General features: G+C 43.3%; 2 protein-coding genes and 1 non-coding gene across 10 annotated transcripts in view; 2 read left to right on the forward strand and 1 right to left on the reverse strand.

Moving 5' to 3' along the window:
* The first annotated feature begins 2,901 nt into the window (after nucleotides 1–2,901).
* Nucleotides 2,902–19,422, forward strand: part of AP2B1 (adaptor related protein complex 2 subunit beta 1) — a 131,384-nt gene continuing 114,863 nt past the window's right edge. For 4 of the 8 annotated variants that reach the window (XM_025851446.2, XM_025851450.2, XM_073879437.1 and 1 more), the window contains exon 1: nucleotides 13,833–13,968. The gene's annotated coding sequence lies outside the window, so the exon portion shown is untranslated. Of the gene's footprint in view, nucleotides 3,330–5,441; nucleotides 5,507–13,832; nucleotides 13,969–14,004; nucleotides 14,205–16,644; nucleotides 16,795–19,422 lie in introns of those variants that run through there. The other 4 variants (XM_073879438.1, XM_073879441.1, XM_073879439.1 and 1 more) reach the window with 4 other exon arrangements.
* LOC112808494 (Z30 small nucleolar RNA) lies at nucleotides 5,221–5,317 on the forward strand. The gene has a single exon (XR_003204367.1). It is a non-coding gene; the product is annotated as a Z30 small nucleolar RNA (small nucleolar RNA).
* PEX12 (peroxisomal biogenesis factor 12) lies at nucleotides 5,588–10,190 on the reverse strand. Its single transcript, XM_025851451.2, has 3 exons — nucleotides 9,471–10,190; nucleotides 8,590–9,143; nucleotides 5,588–7,826 (listed from the first exon to the last, which is right to left on the reverse strand). Exons 1-3 carry the CDS (start codon nucleotides 9,594–9,596, stop codon nucleotides 7,427–7,429), a joined length of 1,080 nt encoding a protein of 359 aa, XP_025707236.1. The 5' UTR covers nucleotides 9,597–10,190; the 3' UTR covers nucleotides 5,588–7,426.

Raw genomic sequence — 19,422 nt, forward strand, 5'->3', positions numbered from 1 at the left:
TGCATCTAAAATGGAACGGGAAGATATAAAATGAAGAATCTCACACGTGTGCCTTCAGGAAAATAAAACTTAAGGACTGAGAAACTCATTTCCCATAGATGTGTGGTTTACAGAAAACTGATATTGGAATTTTCTTCAATGATAGGGAGTTGGTCAGGGGTTGCCTCATATCAACCTTAGGAAGTTTTGCTTGTGGTTTCCAGAGGTCTGAACAAGAAATGACCCAGGTGGGGTTGGCCTTGTAAAATGAGCTGGATTGAGTTTTGTTTGTATGACCAGACTGGTTTTGTCTGCTTGGTGAGTTTTCAAAGCTGGTCTCCCTTTGTTTTTTATTTTAACAGACTCTAACTGAGCTCTCTCTTCCTTGCATTCCCTGCCCATAAATACAGCCTACCCCAAACCCTCAAGGGACTCACTGTAGTTTGCTACAGTTTGGGTGTCTTGAACTGCAACTCCTCTGCTATTCCTGAATAAACTCATCTTTTTGACAATTTTGACCTTGCCTCAGTTTCCCTATTTAGGTTGACACCTTCTACCCATCCCTAGCTGACACTCATCACATTCCTCACCTGCCTTTCATAGGCCACCTAGCTCTCAACCTAGATCATTGCAATCACCTGCAATAGCTCCCGTTCTTCCATTTTGCTTCCTTTGATCTATTTAAAAACACAGTTGCATATAATTTCCTAAAGCAGAGCTCTGACCACCGATCTCCTCTGACTCTGAAATCTTCAAATCTCCCATTTCCACCAGAGTAATCTACACAGCCAGCAAGCCACCATCCTTGACAAAGTCCTGATTTGTCTTTCAAATCTCCTACCACCCCCTTTCTTTTTTTTTTAATTTTTTTATTGTTATGTTAATCACCATATATTACATCATTAGTTTTTGATGCAGTGTTCCATGATTCATTGTTTGTTCATAACACCCAGTGCACCATGCAAAACGTGCCCTCCTCAATACCTATCACCAGGCTAACCCATCCCCCCACCCCCCTACCCTCTAGAACCCTCAGTTTTTCAGAGTCCATCATCTCTCATGGTTTGTCTCCCCCTCTGACATACTCCCCTTTTCTTCCTCTCCTGTTATCTTCTTCTTTTCCTTTTTTCTTAAAATATGTTGCGTTATTTGTTTCAGAAGTACAGATCTGTGATTCAACAGTCTTGCACAATTCACAGCGCTCACCGTAGCACATACCCACCCCAATGTCTATCACCCAGCCATCCCATCCCTCCCACCCCCAACCACTCCAGTAACACTCAGTTTGTTTCCTGAGATTAAGAATTCCTCATATCAGTGAGGTCATGTGATACATGTCTTTCTCTGATTGACTTATTTCACTCAGCATAACACCCTCCAGTTCCATCCACGTCGTTGCAAATGGCAAGATCTCATTCCTTTTGATGGCTGCATAATATTCCATTGTGTATATATACCACAACTTCTTTATCCATTCATCTGTCGATGGGCATCTTGGCTCTTTCCACAGTTTGGCTATTGTGGACATTGCTGCTATAAACATTGGGGTACATGTACCCCTTCGGGTCCCTACATTTGTATCTTTGTGGTAAATACCCAGTAGTGCAATTGCTGGATCGAACGGTAGCTCTAATTTCAACTGTTTGAGAAACCTCCATACTGTTTTCCAGAGGGGTTGCACCAGCTTGCATTCCCACCAACAGTGTAGGAGGGTTCCCCTTTCTCCACATCCCCGCCAACATCTGTCGTTCCCTGACTTGTTAATTTTAGCCATTCTGACGCCACCCCCTTTCTTTAACACTAATAGTGGTCCTCAGACTTCGGTGTAAATCAGAATCATCCCTGGGACATCTCTTTTTTTTTTTTTTTTTTAAAGATTTTATTTATTTATTTGAGAGAGAGAATGAGAGATAGAGAGCATGAGAGGGAAGAGGGTCAGAGGGAGAAGCAGACTCCCCGCCGAGCAGGGAGCCCGATGCGGGACTCGATTCCGGGACTCCAGGATCATGACCTGAGCCGAAGGCAGTCGCTCAACCAACTGAGCCACCCAGGCGCCCTCCCTGGGGCATCTCTTAAAAATACATCTGCCTGGGGTCCAAACCCAGAATATCTGATTCAGTATGTCTGAGCTGTGCCCCTGGCATTTTTGGGTTTTTGTTGTCTTTGATGCTAGAGGACACATACATTGTTAAATTTCCTCCTGGTGTTTCTAACTCACCGAAGTTTGAAACACACTTTTTCGACTTTCCCTAAATTTGTAAGTTCCCCACTCTTTCCCATTTAATTCGGGCGTTAAATTATTCCTTCTTCCAGAATCTCCTGATTTTTAAAACCTATTCATCTTTCAAGACTCAGATCAAATGCCACCTCTCCCAGGAAGTCTTTCCTGCGCATTTCTTTGGTATTTAGCTGCACTTTTCTTGCGGCACCTCCTGCTTATTTAGGAAGCGTCCAAGCGCCCGGCCAGCCAAAGAGTTCCCTGGACCGAGAGGGACATATTCCTCCACCGTACACCCTAATCCCTAGCCCTCCCGCGGGAATAGAACACGCGCAGTAAATCCCGTTGGATCACTATCTGAATCGGTAATTCTTCCCGGAAAGCCAAGGCACAACTCTCTCGGATGCCCTTTGCAGTTGTGAAGCAAAGCGCCGGCAACGGGCCACACACGTCCCAGGTCCAAGGGAGGGAGCTTGGAGGCAGGCAGGAGCCGCTCAGAGCCTGGAAACCAACTAGCCTGTGGACAAAGACCCCACGCGAGGAAGCAACGCGAAAGGCCCTTCCGCCTCCCGGCCCGTTCCACCCCCTGATGTCAGCCTCGCCCTCCGATTGGCTGCTCCTCTCACCCCTCCCGACAAAGGCTGTTGCCCACGTGACCCGCTGGCGGCCGTAGGATTGGTTGCTCCATGAGGGCTTTACTGGGCTAGCGGACGCCGGCGGGGCAGCAAGGCCGAGGCCAGCGAGAAGCGGGAAGCGGGAAGCAGGACCGGGACCGGGTGTAGCCGGGGACCAAAAGGCCGAGGGTCGGCTTGCCATCAGTGTTTGCAGGCCTCCTGAGATAGGGCGAAGGAGCTTGAGGAGTTCAGAAAGCGGGCTGTGGACTCCTGTCTGGGACTTTGGTTTATGCCCTGGCTTCGGCCTTACTCGTATTTCCCCGCAAGAACGGCTCCTCTCAGTCTTTGCTGAAGTTGGGGGTTGGACTTTATTATCATTATTTTGTTGAGGGTCCACTGTATGTAAGCACTGGGTGTCCTGCGCCGGGCGCTGTGGGGACAGCCATGAGGTAGAAGCTTGGGGAGGGAGGGCTTAGAGATGCTTGAGGTATGTTCCTTACCCACCTGCAGTGTTGGAGGTAAGTTGGCTTTATTTTTGTGCTGATATTATAGTCGAGGAAGGTAAGGTTTAGGAGGGAGGGTCGCCCATTGGCTGAATTAAACATTCATTTATTGACCTTCGTCCTCCGTACCAGGCACCGTTCTGAGTGTAACGGATGCAAAGGCCAGTAGGACACGGCCCTGGTTCTGTAGGAACTCAGTGTCGTGGGGCTGGTGGGATAGACGGGGTGTGGGGGATGTGCATGGGTGAATAAGTGACGTGTGATGCGTGCTGTGGTGGGGAGAAGAGGTGTGGGAGTCAGAAGAGAGGACGACTGGGGGTTAGAGACCACTCTACTGAGAAGGCGACGTTTGAGTAGGGTTATATAATTTAGGCGTTCTCCATATGGCAAGGGTTGGGGGAGGCACTCCAGCTGGAGCAGAGTGTGCTGAGGAAGAGAACTAGGGATGTGTGCTTGCTGTGTATGGTGGGAGCTCACTTGGAGCTCTGCTTTTAGACAGTTTCATGCTTTTAGACAAAGTTAAGTTTCTCTCAGCCTCTGTTTTCTTCTTTTTTTTTTTTTAAGATTTTATTTATTTATTTGACGGAGAGCACAAGCAGGGGGAAGGCAGGGAGAGGGAGAAGCAGGCGCCCACTGAGCAGAGAGCCCAACGTCGGGCTCGATCCCAGGACCCTGGGATCATGACCTGAGCCGAAGGCAGACGCTTATCCGTCTGAGCCACCCAAGTGCCCCTGTTTTCCTCATTTATAACATGTACTTCACCTGTAGAGAGTGATGAGCTAACGGATCAATCATAACCCCTGTAAAACAGGCACTTTGTTAGTTTCTCTCTTTTTATGGAGTTTAGTTGCTGAATGGCCAACACAGAACAACAGCTGCCAGTTTTTAACTAAGGAGTATCGATCTATTGACATTTATAGATGGCTGAAGGAAGCACATGCTGTCTCCAGAATTGTTACTTAGATACAGACAATACCATGCTGATAGGCTGGGGAGGATGACATTGTGACCTAAGTACTTTTCCATGTTGGTGATAGCATACCACCAGAGAGTGTCATTTAGAATAAATGAAATGCAGTCAACTTTCTTATTCAGAAATCGATTATCCAGGTTGTGAATTATCTAGACTTTTGCATTACCTTTTTTTTTTTTTTTAAGATTTTACATAACCTCCACACCCAACGTGGGGATCAAACTCACAGCCCTAAGATCAAGAGCCCCATGCTCCACTGACTGAGCCAGCCAGGCGCCCCTGCATTGCTTCTGTTATGTTGCCAATGGTCTGGAGAAAAATGAAAGTAAACCTCATATTTAGCTGGTAGTGGAAAAATATAAATCTGGTATTCAGACCTCTGTTCTCTTTCCAGCTCTACTGTAAATTTGCTGTGGACCTTTGGCAACACATAGCCTCTCTGGGTCTAGCACTCTTAAAGATAGAAGATTCCAGTATAAAAACTTTATGACTATACTTTTTATCTTTATTGGCAGAATTGTAAATCAAATTGTATATTAAATGAACAGGAGTTTATAATGGAATTTAGTAGAAAATCTTTTCTAAAGCTTTTGCTTTAGAATTAGACTATAAATCCCTTCACAGACATCTCTGGAATTTTGTCATGCATGATGTTGGGATCTTTAAAAAAAGAAGTTTTTGAACCATAAATGCTTCTCCATTCCTGTATTTCAAAAACAAGCTCCTCCAAACCAAAACTTGTTCAAGTTTGCTTTCTTGTACAGCCGAGTCTTTAAAGCAAGCATAGTGGAAAATGAACTGCTTATTGAAAGTCCATGGTTGAAACTTAACTATATAGAAGCCTTTATTTTTTTCATAGGTTAACCTAAGTCTTCTTGGATGTGAAAATAATGTTGGACTGCGCTTAGGTATATAAGGATGTGAAATGCAATGATGCGATGATGAGTGAAGTATAGTCTGACCTGGTATTGCCATTGCCTCAGTTCTGGCTCTGACCAGGGTATGATTCCTTAATCTTCTCTCTGAGCTGATTCTGGTTGTGGTTTTCCCAGATTGGAATGTTCTCATGTATTTGGATACTGATTTTATTATGTATAAGAGTGTTTCTTTTATAGTCTTTTGAGTTGCTGATACTTTCATGTTTTCCTTCTTAGGTTGAGGTGAAAAATCTGGCTTTGATATCTTCGTGGAGGACTACCTTATTTCAATCCTGAATCTGGTTCAGTTTTCTTATTGACTTATTACTGTATTAAAAATGTTTGTTTAATTAACTATGGTGTTTTGGTAAAATCTTGCAATTTAACCAGAACTTTAACAAATATCCATTATATTCTTCTTATGGTACAGAAAAATGTTAATATTTTCAAATCCATGGGTTATTCCATTTCAAAGTTTAATTTTATCAACTTTACGCTATCAGAAAATATGCTTTCAATTGCTAAATGAGTTAAAGTATTAGAAAACACCTGTCTCAGCAGAGGCACTTATTTTCATCCTTCCTCTACCCATATATTTTCACCAACCTGACAATCCAGTGGCATGAATTTTGCTACATAAGCACCTTAAATGTTCCTGTAGTATTTCTAATACAGGGTCTTTCACACAAAGCTGAATTCTTGCTGTTGCAGTAGAGGTTTTTTCCTCCAAGTATTGGATTAGCAAAAAAAAAGCGAAATGTCAATACAAAAATACCTCAAAGTCAAAGGTGGTCTGAATGAAAAATGTACTTTAAACACCTCAAGTAATTTTTTTTTAAGATTTATTTATTAGAGAGTGAGGGCAAACCGGGGGAGGGGCAGAGGGAGAGGGAGAATCCCAGAACGACTCCACGCTGAGCGGTCGAGCCCACCGTGTGGCTTGATCTCATGACCCTGAGATCATGACCTGAGCCGAAACCAAGGTTGGACACTGCTTAACCAGCTGAGCCACCCAGGCACCTCCACCTCAAGTAATCTTTGTTTCCACTTAATCATGACAACTTGGAATGACTCTTTGCCAAAAACATTTATTCTTAAAATTTACTTAAGCGTTTCATAGAAACTTAGTAATAGCCAGAATAATTCGTGCCCATTTAGCAAACTCTTAACAGCAAGAAAAGCTTATTAAGATTCTTTTGCACAAAGTTAAATCAGTATATTATGTCATCTCTTGCTTATTTGTTTTGGTTTCACACTGATATCTTCAGACTGCTCTATATATACGTTCAACCCCTATTTTTCTTTAACCAGTTGCCCAAGAAAAGATAAGTATGGCTCATAAAGGAATCTTACTTAAAAGCTGATACACTATAGCAGATGCTACTTAACAAGTGGCTCACAGTATATGGAAGGTGCTTTGTTTTTCTAAACTGTTTCTAAGTATTTCTGTAAAGAGCAGGTCCATATTTCACATTGTTTGCAAACTGATAAAGTTCTTCCTCATAGGCAGATAAATGCTTTCTTTTCTCAAGAAAAGGGCTGCTTCCCCATCACCCACTTTTATAAGGTCTAACTTGGGTTTTTCCTGAGAGCTTCTATACCTCTTGTTCTTCAAGGAAAAGCTTCTGTACTATCTTATTTCATCCACTTCGTCTACACTGACCTTCATGTCCCCTGTCAATCCTGATTCTCTTATTCTAACCAGCTTGCTAAACTCTTAAGTAGGAGTCTAGAGAGCAAGTTAAAAGGTTTAGATCAATGGATATATCCTCTTAAAGAATCCATATACAGCTGACCCTTGAACACAGATTTGAATTGTGTGGGTCCACTTATATATGGATTTTTTTTTACAGTACAGTACTATAAATTTTCTGTTACTTTAATTTTTCCTTAGCTTTACTGCAAGAATACAGTATATAATCTAACATACAGAATATGTGTTAACTGATTGTTGATGTTAGCAGTAAGGCTTCCGGTCAATAGTAGGCTATTAGTAGTTAAGTTTTGGGGGAGTCAAAAGTTATATGTGAATTTTCTACTGGGGGGGTGGTGTTGGCACCGTTAACACACATGTCATTCAAGGTCAACTCTAGTTGTGTAAAGTTCATATAATTACGAATTGGGGATGAGAAGACTCAAATAGTGCCATGTACTGTGCTGAAAATCAGTTTCTCAGCCTTATAGTGCAATAATTTTGTTGTGAGATAAAATGCTAATCCCTTTCAGTTCTCAGGGGAGTACAGTTTAATTAGATGTTGCACTTCTGTTGGATAACCTGTTATGGGACAAGCTTGGTGACTCCTTACATAATTAAATACACAGCGATAACAAAACACATAGCCAGAGGTGGCAAGAACAGTATCATTCACCCGGGTTTTGCGACACAATGGGCACACAGTCTTCATTTTGGGTAACAGAGGAGAATCGGAATTGTAATCTAGGTGTACAGGTGGTGGTGGAGTAGGCAGGGCAGTCAGTGATTTGATGGTTTCTTGATTTTCAGATGAGTACCACCACTCAAGGAACTGCAAAAAGAATACTCCCACAGAAAGGCCAGTAGAGAGGGATAAGGCAGCACCTCCCAAAGCTTTCTTCAGAGCTGATTTTATCTTCTCACCAACACTGGTAGGGGAATAGAACAAGGAGGCAAAGGAGAAACTGTTTATTTAGGTATGATCACAGAATGACTAATACAAATGTACCTCTTAAACTTTTCATCAGAATCACTGATTCAGTTTGGAGACTGAGTAGTTGCTAGATTGGCATTGTCTCCTTTAGTATCTATTCTAAACTCTTTCCTTTTTCTGACCTACAGTATTTTGGGAGTATAGGAGCTAAACTTTGTATTTAATGACGAGGGTTTTGTTTTTGCATTTTGAGAAACTAGTGAGACGTTGATAAATGTGTGTTTGTGTGTGTAAGATAGTAAGTCCGGAAAAAAAGACAACTCACTTAACAAAAAATAGCAATATTGAGGAATATATTTTTGAACTTGTAGGAGAACACAAACATTAACTAGAAAGTCTTGAACTGTTGATCTGGCTCGAATCTCAGTTCTGCCACCTTCTAGCTGTGTGGTCTTGGCAAGGTACTTAGCTATTAGGTCTTAGTTTCCTCAGGTGTTAAACAAGGTAATGAATTTATTTCACTGAGTTGTGAGGAGGATTGGGATAATGTATGTAAAGCAGACAGCAAGCATGCATAAAAATGCAGCTAGTGTGATAAGGAAGGTTACCAGGATGGCAACTCTTGTTTTACGGACACAAGAATTTTTCTGTGATTTATGAAATACCTCAAAGTACACTGAGGAAGGTGAGTTTCATAAAATTAGGTTAAGATTTTAGAATTTCTTTGTGAAAGATTTTGGGAAATGTTAAAGCCTTACCTCCTGGCTGGTTGCTGCATCATGCTGGCTTCAGCTGCTTTGTGCTCCAGAGCTTGTATATCCTGAATTGTAAGTCGACCTAGCCGAACTCCAGCCAGCCTCAGCAATGGTGAGTGATGCTGAGCCTTTCCTAGGATGTATCGAAGTTGTTGTACAAAAAACCAGCCTTCCCATGCCATGTTAACAAATGGGTAGGCTGCCAGGAAGGCTCTATAAAACTGTTTCCAGCGGGAAGAAGGGGGGTGGATAGAATATTCATCCTCTTCTCTCAGGCTAGATACCAGCTTCTCCAGCTTCACTTTCAGGTAGGGAAGAAGAACCAGGAGCATAATTGACTTCCAAAGCTGCTTCTTTGGGAGACCAGCACTGGCCAATCTCTCAGGCTTGTGTGTGTCCCCCATTACAATGCGCTTTAAGCCATAAAAATTTTCAGAAAATGAGGCACTGGTTTTAGACAGATAATGCTGCTGGAGCAAAAGATCTAGCAGGGTGAAGATTTCATCAAACCACCTCCAAAAGAAGCCATAGTGGGCAGGATTTGATTCTGCGAGAACCTAAAGCAGAGTAAATTAATAAATGAATTTCATTCCATTTAATAATTACTATGCATTGTATTCACATTTCCTTTTTTTTCCTCTGAATTCTGATACATTCGGTTTAAACTAGTCACTTCTTTTGGGGGTCTGCCCTGTCCTCCCTGAAGTGCTGGGTATTCAGTACAGGGCTTTATACATAACAGGGACTCAATAACTGTTAAATCATAGGATATGAATTATACGCTAATTGGCAATTTCAAAGCCTAGGCAACCAAATAAACTCAAATTATTGGTTTGGTTTTTACCCAGTCGTCCCTAAAACCTTTCCGAGAATTAATACCTTACCTTGACCACATGCTGAAGAGCAGGTCTCACGGCTGTCATTAAACTGTCCTGTGCTACCACCTCAAAGATGGATGGCTGGTCATCCGCCACAGAAGCAGTTGTGATGTGAGCCCCATGTTCAGCCATAGTTTCCTGTGTGCACTGGGTTTCGCTTTGCCCACAAACTCTTTAGTAAGCATGAACTTGTTTTAGTTATCAAACGGGTGCTCAGTCTTAAAGGTAATCTTTCTGCAAGAGACCCAAAACTCCTCTTTTACAGAACTGGGGGCGGGGGGCGGGTGAAGACCTCTTCTGGAGCCGGGGGCGGGGGGTGTCTTAAATTAAGGCGGTTAAGAACGAAATTAAGGCAGACGTGGCAGAAATTAAGGTGAAAGTGGTAATGTGGGGTAGGGGTGATTTATCAAATGCACCTGCAAGGGCAGAGCATACCTATGGGGCACAGGTATGGGCGAAGGAGTGCTCCCTTCAGGAGCTGTAGTCCGGGAGGCTACGAATCGGGATCTCAATCGTGAGGGCTTAAAAGCCAGCCAGCTTTGAGGTGCTAGAGGTGCCAGTGCGGACCCGGTACGCGAGGACTGGCTCCAGCTGTTGGCTGCCAAGTGTCCGCGCCTATCTTTTAGCGCGGACCCCGGGCGAGGCGTGAAGGACCCACGACGCCACGTTTGGAGAGGCCTCCGCTTTATGACAGAAGCCGCACCCGGAAATAGAAGCGGCCGGGGATTGGGACGGCCGACGGAGGGGAGGCGCTCTAGCCCCGTACGTGGCCGGGGAACCGGAACTAGCGAACTCTATGATCCCACTGGGACTTCCGCTTCCACTCCCGCTGAAATAAGTCACTGGGGGCCTGGCTTAAAGTGTAAACCTGTGCTCGTTTCTTAGGCTTTGCTTAGCTGGTTTTGCTTCGCATCGTCTGTGGGAAGCCATAACTCTGAATCTCCCTCTGCAGAGGTCTTTTTGGCAAGGTGTTTGGGGCGCCGCGGCGACGTCTGACACCGGAGCCAAGAGTTGGGGCCTGCTGCTGAGGCCTGTGTTCCCTTGGGCGATTTAGTTAGGGGTCGGGGGGGACAAAAGACAATATGGAAGTACGGAAGTTCTCTGTGCGTACGGCGGGGGTGGTGGTTAGTTTATATTCTGCCGCCTTCCAGAAAGGATTTGGAGCGACGCAGCCGGGGATAGAAGCCTTTAGCTTTGTTGCCAATTGGGTTCCTGCAGTTCGTTAGAACTGGGAACGATGACTTTCAATGACTCCATTCTAGCTGGTAGATTAACTGTCTTTCGTGTAGTTATGTTCAGTCATAACTAGGCACTTGCCGCACTCGATGAAATGGTTCCTGCAATCGTACACGTTTGAATGTGTCATAGCGATATGAATACATTGCCAAGAAGGAGGGATCTTGAGTTCTAGCTAGAATGAACAGGGGACGCTTGGCAGATGGTACTTTTCACTGTTTGTATACGAAAATTAACGTAATTTACGGTTTGCAAAGGGCTTTTACATTGTGTGCGACTTTGCCGCGTTTGAGTTGCTTATACAGGTTTATTGAATTTCGATGAGTTAAAGTTCAACCATTCCTCTTTCTCTCCAACCCCTCCCCACTGCTGTGCTAAATGGATAGGAATAAAAGGTATTTACTGCCTTACAGGACCTTATGGTATAAAGACAATTGGTTTGCACAATGAGAACCCTCAAAAACAAAGTTTGGGTTTGTTTCAATAAAATCTTGCAAGTTAATCTTACAGTCCTAAACGTGTTTTTTACTCTACCAAATAACCTGCCAGCGAAAATCACGTTGCTAGAAGACTTTTACCTTACAGGGGGCGCCTGGTGGCTCAGTCGTTGAGCGTCTGCCTTCGGCTCAGGTCATGATCCCAGCGTTCTGGGATCGAGTCCCACATCGGGCTCCCTGCTTGGCGGGAAGCCTGCTTCTCCCTCTCCCACTCTTCCTGCTTGTGTTCCCTCTCTCGCTGTCTCTCTGTTAAAAAATAAATTAAAAAAATCTTTAAAAAAAATAAAAGTTAAAAAAAAAGCCTTACAGAATTTCAAGGACTAGAGATAATGTATCTATATAAAGCAGCTGCTGTATGGATAATGGTTGGGAGGAAAGTTGAGGTTTCTGGTAGCGCAGGCAATAGGCGGTGGTTTAGATTAATGAGGTGAAACGGGATTGGATGAATTAAAGATTTATTTTGAAGGTAGATTGACAACTTGAAAATGGTTTGGATGTGACCATTAAGGGAGAGAGAAATCAAGAATGACTGTCCAGGTTTCTAGCTTGAGCAATTTAGTGTAATTTATTGAGATAATCGCACTTGTAGCAAATGCTATATAGTCATACTATGTGCAGCCATAGTTCTAAGTGCTTTACGTGTTAATTCCCTTCATCCTTATAACAATATTATGATTGGATATAAATATTTCCCCATTTTACAGATGAGAAAACTAAAGAGCATAGAGAAGGGAGAAACTGAGGGAAGGATAGGTTTGGACTTAGGCATTGAGCTGTTAAAAGGTTTTGAATAGGAGAGGGATATGGATCAAAGTCCTTCAGGGGCGGCTGGGTGGCTCAGTCGTTAAGCGTCTGCCTTCGGCTCAGGTCATGATCCCAGGGTCCTGGGATCAAGCCCCGCATCAGGCTGCCTGCTCCATGGGAAGCCTGCTTCTCCTCCCACTCCCCCTGCTTGTGTTCCCTCTCTTGCTGTCTCTCTCTGTCAAATAAATAAAATCTTAAAAAAAAAAGTCCTTCAATAAAAATTTTTCTGGTAGCATCTCTTTTACAAAATGCACCTCTGATTCCTGGGAGTTATAACTGGAACCAGCTTTTCCAACACCCCTCCTCCCTCATCTCATGATTTGTTTAATTTGGGTGGGCCATAAATACAGAATTTTCCATCAGTGTGGTTAGTAATTTGGTGGTGAAGTTGGGAATAGGTCAAGGCTAGAGATAAGAGATTTAGGAGTCCTATGGGTAGGAACAATCATTGAACTCATGGTGTTGCTAAAAAGATAGTCTAAAAATGTATGAGTATAGAACTTAAAAAAAAATCCTTGCTATTTTCTCTCAAATATCCTATATGCTTTTTTCAGCCATATTTTCTTTGGAGTTATCCATAACTCCTGTTTTCATTTCCTCACCTCCCATTCATCCTCAAACTTCTGCAGCGTGGCTTTTGCCTTCATATCTCTACTGATGGTCCCAGCAAAGACATCAAAGACTATTTATTTACTTATAATAAGTAGGGGGAGAGAGAATCTTAAGCAGGCTCCATGCCCTTTGCGGAGCCATGCGGGGCTCGATCTCACAACTGTGAGATCATGACCTGAGCTGTAATCAAGAGTTGGTCCCTTAACCGACTGAGCCGCCCAGGCACCCTGACATCAAAGACCTTTATGTTGCTAAATCCTTGGACGTTTTTCAGCCCTCCCTCCTCCTCTCTATAGCAACTGTAATTGTTGACCATTCATACATTTATGCGTTCAACAAATTTTGGGGAGGTGGGCTAGGTGTCAGAGATAGAGGAGTGAACAGATTGGTATAGTTCTTACTTTCATAGAACTCTAAAAACATACTTAAACATTATAACCACTTGCCTTTCCTTCTCCCTTTCTACTTTGTAGTCCCCTTTGCATTTTGGTTTCCTCAACTTCTGCCTCAGGCTCTCTCGCTCTCCACATTTTTTTTTTTAAAGACTTAGTATTTTTAGAGCAGTTTTAGGTTCACAACAAAATTGAGGGAAAGGTACCGATATTTCTAGGCCTTGGTTTCCAAAAGTAACTTTTGTGTAAGCACTCCTATTATAAGCCGGATGCTTTACCTACATTATCCCATTTAAACTTCACAAGCCAGAGAGAGTTAGATCATTGGCTTCATTTCACAGATAAGACTAAGGTTAAGGAGATGTTAAGTGATTTCTCAGTCATATTCAAGGCAGGGATTTGGACTCAGATCTGATGCCGTCTAAACCTGTTTTCCTTGCACCACTTTCCTCTGGTCCCACTGCCCATGGATAGTCCTGGGCTGGATCACCATTGTCCACAGTCCTGAACTGGCCTGCAAAATTAGCTGAGCTTTTACATTTTTTTTTTAATAAAAGGAACAGGATATTTCATCCTCTCTCTGTGAGAGTTCTAAAGAACTCCTGTGCGAGGAAACAAATCCAGAGAACGTCAGTTTGTTTAATATATCCCTCTGCATAGCCAGTGAACTTCCTCTTGGGCCAGTCGCCAGCTTCCAAGCAAAAAAACAAAAAACAAAAAACCAACCTGCCCGTCTCCAAGGCGGCCGAGATAGCCGCCTTTCTAGTTCTCCCGCGCCCGGGGATGACGCGACGCGGCGAGGTTCTCTGACGTCAGAGTTTCCTGTCCACCATCTTTGTCCCTGGCAAAGTGGGTTTTGCGCAGTGGCTTAGACCTGGAGGAGTCGTGACGTGCAGGAAACCATTACAACACCACTCGGGCCGTGCTCTCTGGCTGCTCCCGCCACCCCCACCCTTGCCTCCGGTGAGTTCAAGGCGGCTAACTTCGGGGTGTGTCCCTCATTGATGGGAAGGGAACCTCAGGTTGAGTTGGAGGTTGGTGGGGGGAAGAAGAAATCCTAGGAGCGTGACCGTTGAGGATGAAGTGAGCCGTCGGGTGTGACCGTTGTGAGGAGGAGGGTTGGAGAAAGGGACTCCACCGCTCTGGCGTGGCGAGGGAATTCTCGGGTGTGGCAGCTGGGAATTGGGGGGGCACCGGAGGTAAGGTATGTTCGAGGTCGGGGGTTGGGGCCAGAGGCCAGGGGTGTGGCCAGTAGAGGCTGGAGGCCAAACGGGAGAACCTTCCTTCTTCCCCGCTTGGCGTCGTTCATTCAGAGGCTGGGACATGTCCAGCTAAGCAGAAGGGCAAAGGGATTCCCCCTCAGGTTTGTCCATTGATGGGCAAAACTCGCCCGTCTCCCGTAATTTGAGGTTAAGCGACACCTCTCTCCCACCTCGTAGTGGAAGAATATATCCCTAGAATCTCGACCACCCGGGGCAGAGGAGGAATTCCTGACACTTGGGGGAAGGGAAAAGAAACCTTCAGACCCGATGTTGGGGGGGAGGGGGAAGCAAGTAGGGGTAAATCTTAGCCCCGAATTTTTTCTTTCTGGGCTTAGCAGGAATGATCTGGTTTGAGAAAGGCTGTAGACTAAACCAGAGGTAAAGAAACTGGAATGTCCTGTTATTTCCGTATTCTTTGAATCCAAATAATTCATGCTGTTTGTTTTCAGAGCAGTCTTCTACCTGGGGGGAGGCTTTTATTGAACTCACCTGGCTGTTTCGTTATGAAGCAGTGTGGATAAAGTGTTGATGCTTCATTAAACTTTGATTTTTAAAAGAAGTGTGTTTTAAATGCCAGATGCTGTTATGATAATCATTGTGATTTAAAAAAAAAATAAAATGCAGTAAGTTTAGAAAAGGCGGGATGACCAAGAAAGTGGTCTGAATGAGGAACAATTTAAATGATTAATGACCTTTCTGGTATGCCTGTATTGCGTAGCCTCAGGGTACACTTACAAAGTAATAATAGAAAGCAGCAGATGAAGGAGATGCGGCTGTGCAAGAAAACGTGTAACACATTCCAATGATGACTAAGCGTGGTGGTAAGGTGAGAACTGTTTGCAGGTATTTTAACAGTTTAAACTCCCAAGGAAGCAGAAAGGATAGTGTATTCTGCAAACAGCCTCACTGAAAGTTGAGTGGTAAAATTAACACAAAGCTAACATTCTGTGAGTTGAGACTCAAGAAAGCCCGGTTCTTCATCTCCCCCCACCCCTTAAACATCCATATTTAAAGATTTTTATTTATTTATTTGATAGAGAGAGAGAATGAGAGACAGCACGAGAGGGAAGAGGGTCAGAGGGAGAAGCAGACTCCCTGCTGAGCAGGGAGCCCGATGTGGGACTCGATCCCGGGACTCCAGGATCATGACCTGAGCCGAAGGCAGTCGCTTAACCAACTGAGCCACCCAGGTGCCCCAAACATCCATATTTAAAAATATTACATTTTAGGGGTGCCTGGGTGGCTCAGTGGGTTGGGCGTCTGACTTCGACTCGGGTTATGGTCTCGGGGTCCTGGGATAGAGCCCTGTGTCTGGCTCCATGGTCAGCGGGCGTTTGCTTGTGCCTGTGCTCCTTCCCCCGCTCATTTTCTCTCTCTCGCTCAATAAAATCTTTTTTAAAAAGTTGGATGTAAAACTTTGAACTTCTTACTGTATATTTTTTTAAGATTTTATTTATTCATGAGAGACAGAGGGAGAGAGGGAGGGAGAGAGAGAAGCAGAGGGAGAAGCAGGCTCCCAAGGAGCAGGGAGCCCGATGCGGGACTCAATCCCAGGACCCTGGGATCATGACCTGAGCCAAAGGCAGACACTTAACCATCTGAGCCACCCAGGCGCCCCTTACTATATAATATTAACAAATTACTTTGTAGTCTGACATAAATAGAAATCACAGGTGTGGGCGCACCTCGGTGGCTCAGTCATTTGAGCCTCCAACTCTTGATTTCTGCTCAGATCATGATCCTCAGGGTCATGGGGTGGAGCCCCATGTTGGGCTCTGAGCTCAGCACAGTGTCTGCTTGTCCCTCTCCCTCTGCTGCTCCTCGCCACATGATCTCTCTAAAATAAATAAAATCTTAAAAAAAAATCACAGGTGTGTCTGTTGCAATTAGGTGTCTTGTGATTTCTTATAAGCTAAACGATAATGGAAGACACTATTTGCATTGAAATATCTAATTATGGAAATATTTGAAGGGCGCCTGGGTGGCTCAGTCGGTTAAGTGTCTGCCTTCGGCTCAGGTCATGATATAAGGGTCCTGGGATCAAGCCCCGTGTGGGGCTCCCTGCTCAGCCGGGAGCCTGCTTCTCCCTCTCCTGCTCCCCTTGCTTGTGCGCGTGCTCTGTCAAATAAAATCTTAAAAAAAAAATTTTGAAATCTCAGTGCCTCACCCTTTTAATAAAAGATGTCTGGTCTTTCTGCTCTATAATTGGGTTAACTCTAGCCAGTTTTTCGCTATGAGCACCAAACTGTGTAAAGCCAACTTTGTGTGCAAAGAAGGGATTTAGTGGCCTCACCAAGTCTAATTTATCTGCCATTTCCCAGAGAGCCATTTGAAATCAAGACCCTATTAATTTTTTTTTTGGCCTTATTTTCTTTAGGGGCACTGTAAGGAGGGAGGAATAGAAGAGAAGGGTCTTTCACAACCTATATTTGGTAGAAACTAGGTTGTGTTAAATCCAGATATATCATCCTGTGCAGGGAGGATTTCTCTGAAAAATGCAGTGACATCGCACACCGGGCTAGGACAGGTAAGAGTGCGTGCGTGCTTCATCGTTTAGCAGTATTCCGAGGCCACGCTGTAGGTCCTAGAACAGTCAGGTGGAAAGGTGGTGTGAGTTCAAGCTCCATGATGGCTTTACTTTTTCCTGGGGTTCTCCTGTAGGAACAAGGAAAATTTTTTCCAGGAGGAGCTTGGTTTTTGAGGCTCTTCAGCGAATATTTGACTTTTTATTTTTTTCAGGTCTATCTTGGCTGCTTTTCCTTTGGCTCAATGCAGGCCACAGTTTTCACCATCCTGCATTTTGGAGACCCTGGTTATGTTCATCTTTGGCATGTGATTATCTCATTAAAAATACAAATGTAATTTTTTAAAAGATTATTTGAGAGAGAGAGCACGAGTAGAGGGAAGGGGCAGAGGGAGAATGAGAAACAGACTCCCCGCTGAGCAGGGAGCCCTCCGCAGGGCTCCATCCAGGACCCTGGGATCATGACCTGAAGCGAAGGCAGACGCTTAACTGAGCCACCCAGGCACCCCCTATGTAATTTTTTGAAGTGTAATTCACATAACATAAAATTAACCATTTTAAAGTTAACAGTTCAGTTACATTTAGCACATTTACAGTGTTGTGCAACTACTGCCTCTTCCCACTTGTTTTTGTTTAGACTGTTTTCATTTTTCTTAGAATTTTCTTTCGGTTTAAGTCAGGAACTGACTTAATACAATGTTTCCCTGTCAATCCGGGTAAGGGATACTTTAATACTATTGTTTATAACAGTGGAAGCTAAGAGTGATAGGTTTTTCCCTTTCTTTAAGAGCAGGGATTCTTGGGGCCCCTGGGTGGCTCAGTCATTGGGCATCTGCCTTTGGCTTGGGTCATGGTCCCAGGGTCCTGGGATTGACCCCCGCATTGGGCTCCCTGCTTGGCGGGAAGCCTGCTTCTCCCTCTCCCCTTGCTTGTGTTCCTGCTCTCGCGCTCTCTCTCTGTCAAATCCTTAAAAAAAAAAAAAAAAAAAAAAAAAGCAGGGATTCTTAATTTAGGAGCTAAGATTACTTGTCTCTCTTCCCTGAAATATTGTGGGTGGGTACATTAATCTTTAGTTAAGAACACAGTGCTCACAATGAATAGGAGAGAAATACATTCCTCAACAATGAAGTTTAAGGGAGATAGTGAAATGTGTGGGTCACTAATAAAGGTAGAATTTAAGACTGGGTTAATTTTATGTTTAACAGACTGTGGTTTAGACTCCTGTTAAGAATAATATGTGTATATGTGTATGAGATCTTAAGCAAACAACAATTTTTGTGCCCTTTTTCAAAGAAACTGGGTGAAAAATTCCAAGCAGATTTTGTTTTTAAATCCTAAGTAAGTTTTAAGTTTTGAGGATTCTGTTGGATTTAAAATGGCATAATAACATCCTAGACAGACCATAATGGCCTTGAGCTATGGCTCTCCTGTCAGGTTCTAGTAATCATTTCTGTATACTGGTTTCTCTCTTTGTATGTGTAAGTTCTTACATGATAACTTCAGATTTATTCCAGATCTTATACATGAAGGACTTCTTTCTTCAATTTGCCCATTTCACATTTAGCGTACATTGTGAATGGATTAAATGATTATAACATTCTTTGAATTTTTGCTAGAAAGGCATTATGAAAATATTGCATAAGGCAAGCCCCTGTCACAGGCTAATTTTTATTTATAACAACTATCAAAACAGGAATTTCTGTATTCTATATTTGTGAGTTCTAGCTCACACCTTTAAAGAAGGTAATTCAGTGAAATTCTGGTACAACCTAAAGCACTCTTACATTAGGATCAGGACTGTAAATAGTAGCTACTTGGAAAGATCTCAGCTGAGTCTAATTTCCCTTAGGCTAGCTAAGTAGCACATTGTAGAGATCAGATTTGAGCCAGGCTTGTTTCATTATTTCATGTTTATTTGGCTCTTTTTCCTTCTTCTAATTGCATTGATTTGTTTATTGCTTAGGTCTTTTCTCTCTGATCCATATTTACTGTTGTTTGCCAAATGTATTATCACTCATGTTGTTTTGGCCTGACAATGAGCAGGCGCCAGGCATCAGTCCTAAATTTGGTAATAACTATTATTAATGAGGATGGTGAGGAAGAAGATACACATTTTTGAGTGCAGAAGGAATATTATTAAATGAAAATTTTAATACAGTTAAAGATATCAAGTACCTTGGACAAAGTCTTAAGAGTTTCTTAAATCAGAAAACATTGTCTCATTATTTGGGGGAGAAATGTGACCAGTCCATGCCCTTTTTGTTTCACTACTGGAACCATGTGGCAGTTGGATTAATTCTCCAATTAACTCGAGGCTGGGATCCATGATCTTTTAAGTTTTAACGCCTGTTCTGATTCTCTTTTGTATGCAATGTGACGGAATAAATATCTTTTTTTTTTTGCCTTGTTTTTAACTGTAAAGTGATATTTATTTGTGAATCCTTTTGGGCTTAGAGTGTTGGAAATACGAAAACTATAATTAAAAAATCCACGTACGAGGCATGTTTGCCTCTAGATATGTTGTGAAAGAATATTGTCCTATTAATGTAGGCTTTTTATTCTGAGAGAGATTCCTTTTTTCAAGAGTTTCATGTAATGGTGAATAGGTTGGCACAGTTGTTTTCTCTTTCA

The sequence above is a fragment of the Callorhinus ursinus genome, unplaced genomic scaffold (genome assembly GCF_003265705.2).
Source record: "Callorhinus ursinus isolate GAN/ISIS: 27379988/994484 unplaced genomic scaffold, GSC_fseal_2.0 scaffold34, whole genome shotgun sequence".
In the NCBI taxonomy this organism is placed as follows: Eukaryota; Metazoa; Chordata; class Mammalia; order Carnivora; family Otariidae; genus Callorhinus; species Callorhinus ursinus.

Excerpts from the sequence above, each read along its gene's own strand:
- PEX12 (XM_025851451.2), bottom strand. The coding sequence starts at position 9,596 with ATGGCTGAACATGGGGCTCACATCACAACTGCTTCTGTGGCGGATGAC. Across the intron at positions 9,144-9,470 it reads CTCTTCAGCATGTGGTCAAG|GTTCTCGCAGAATCAAATCC; the intron begins GTAAGGTATTAA and ends ACTCTGCTTTAG. Across the intron at positions 7,827-8,589 it reads ATGCAGCAACCAGCCAGGAG|TGTTGGTGAGAAGATAAAAT; the intron begins GTAAGGCTTTAA and ends TTCCCCTACCAG.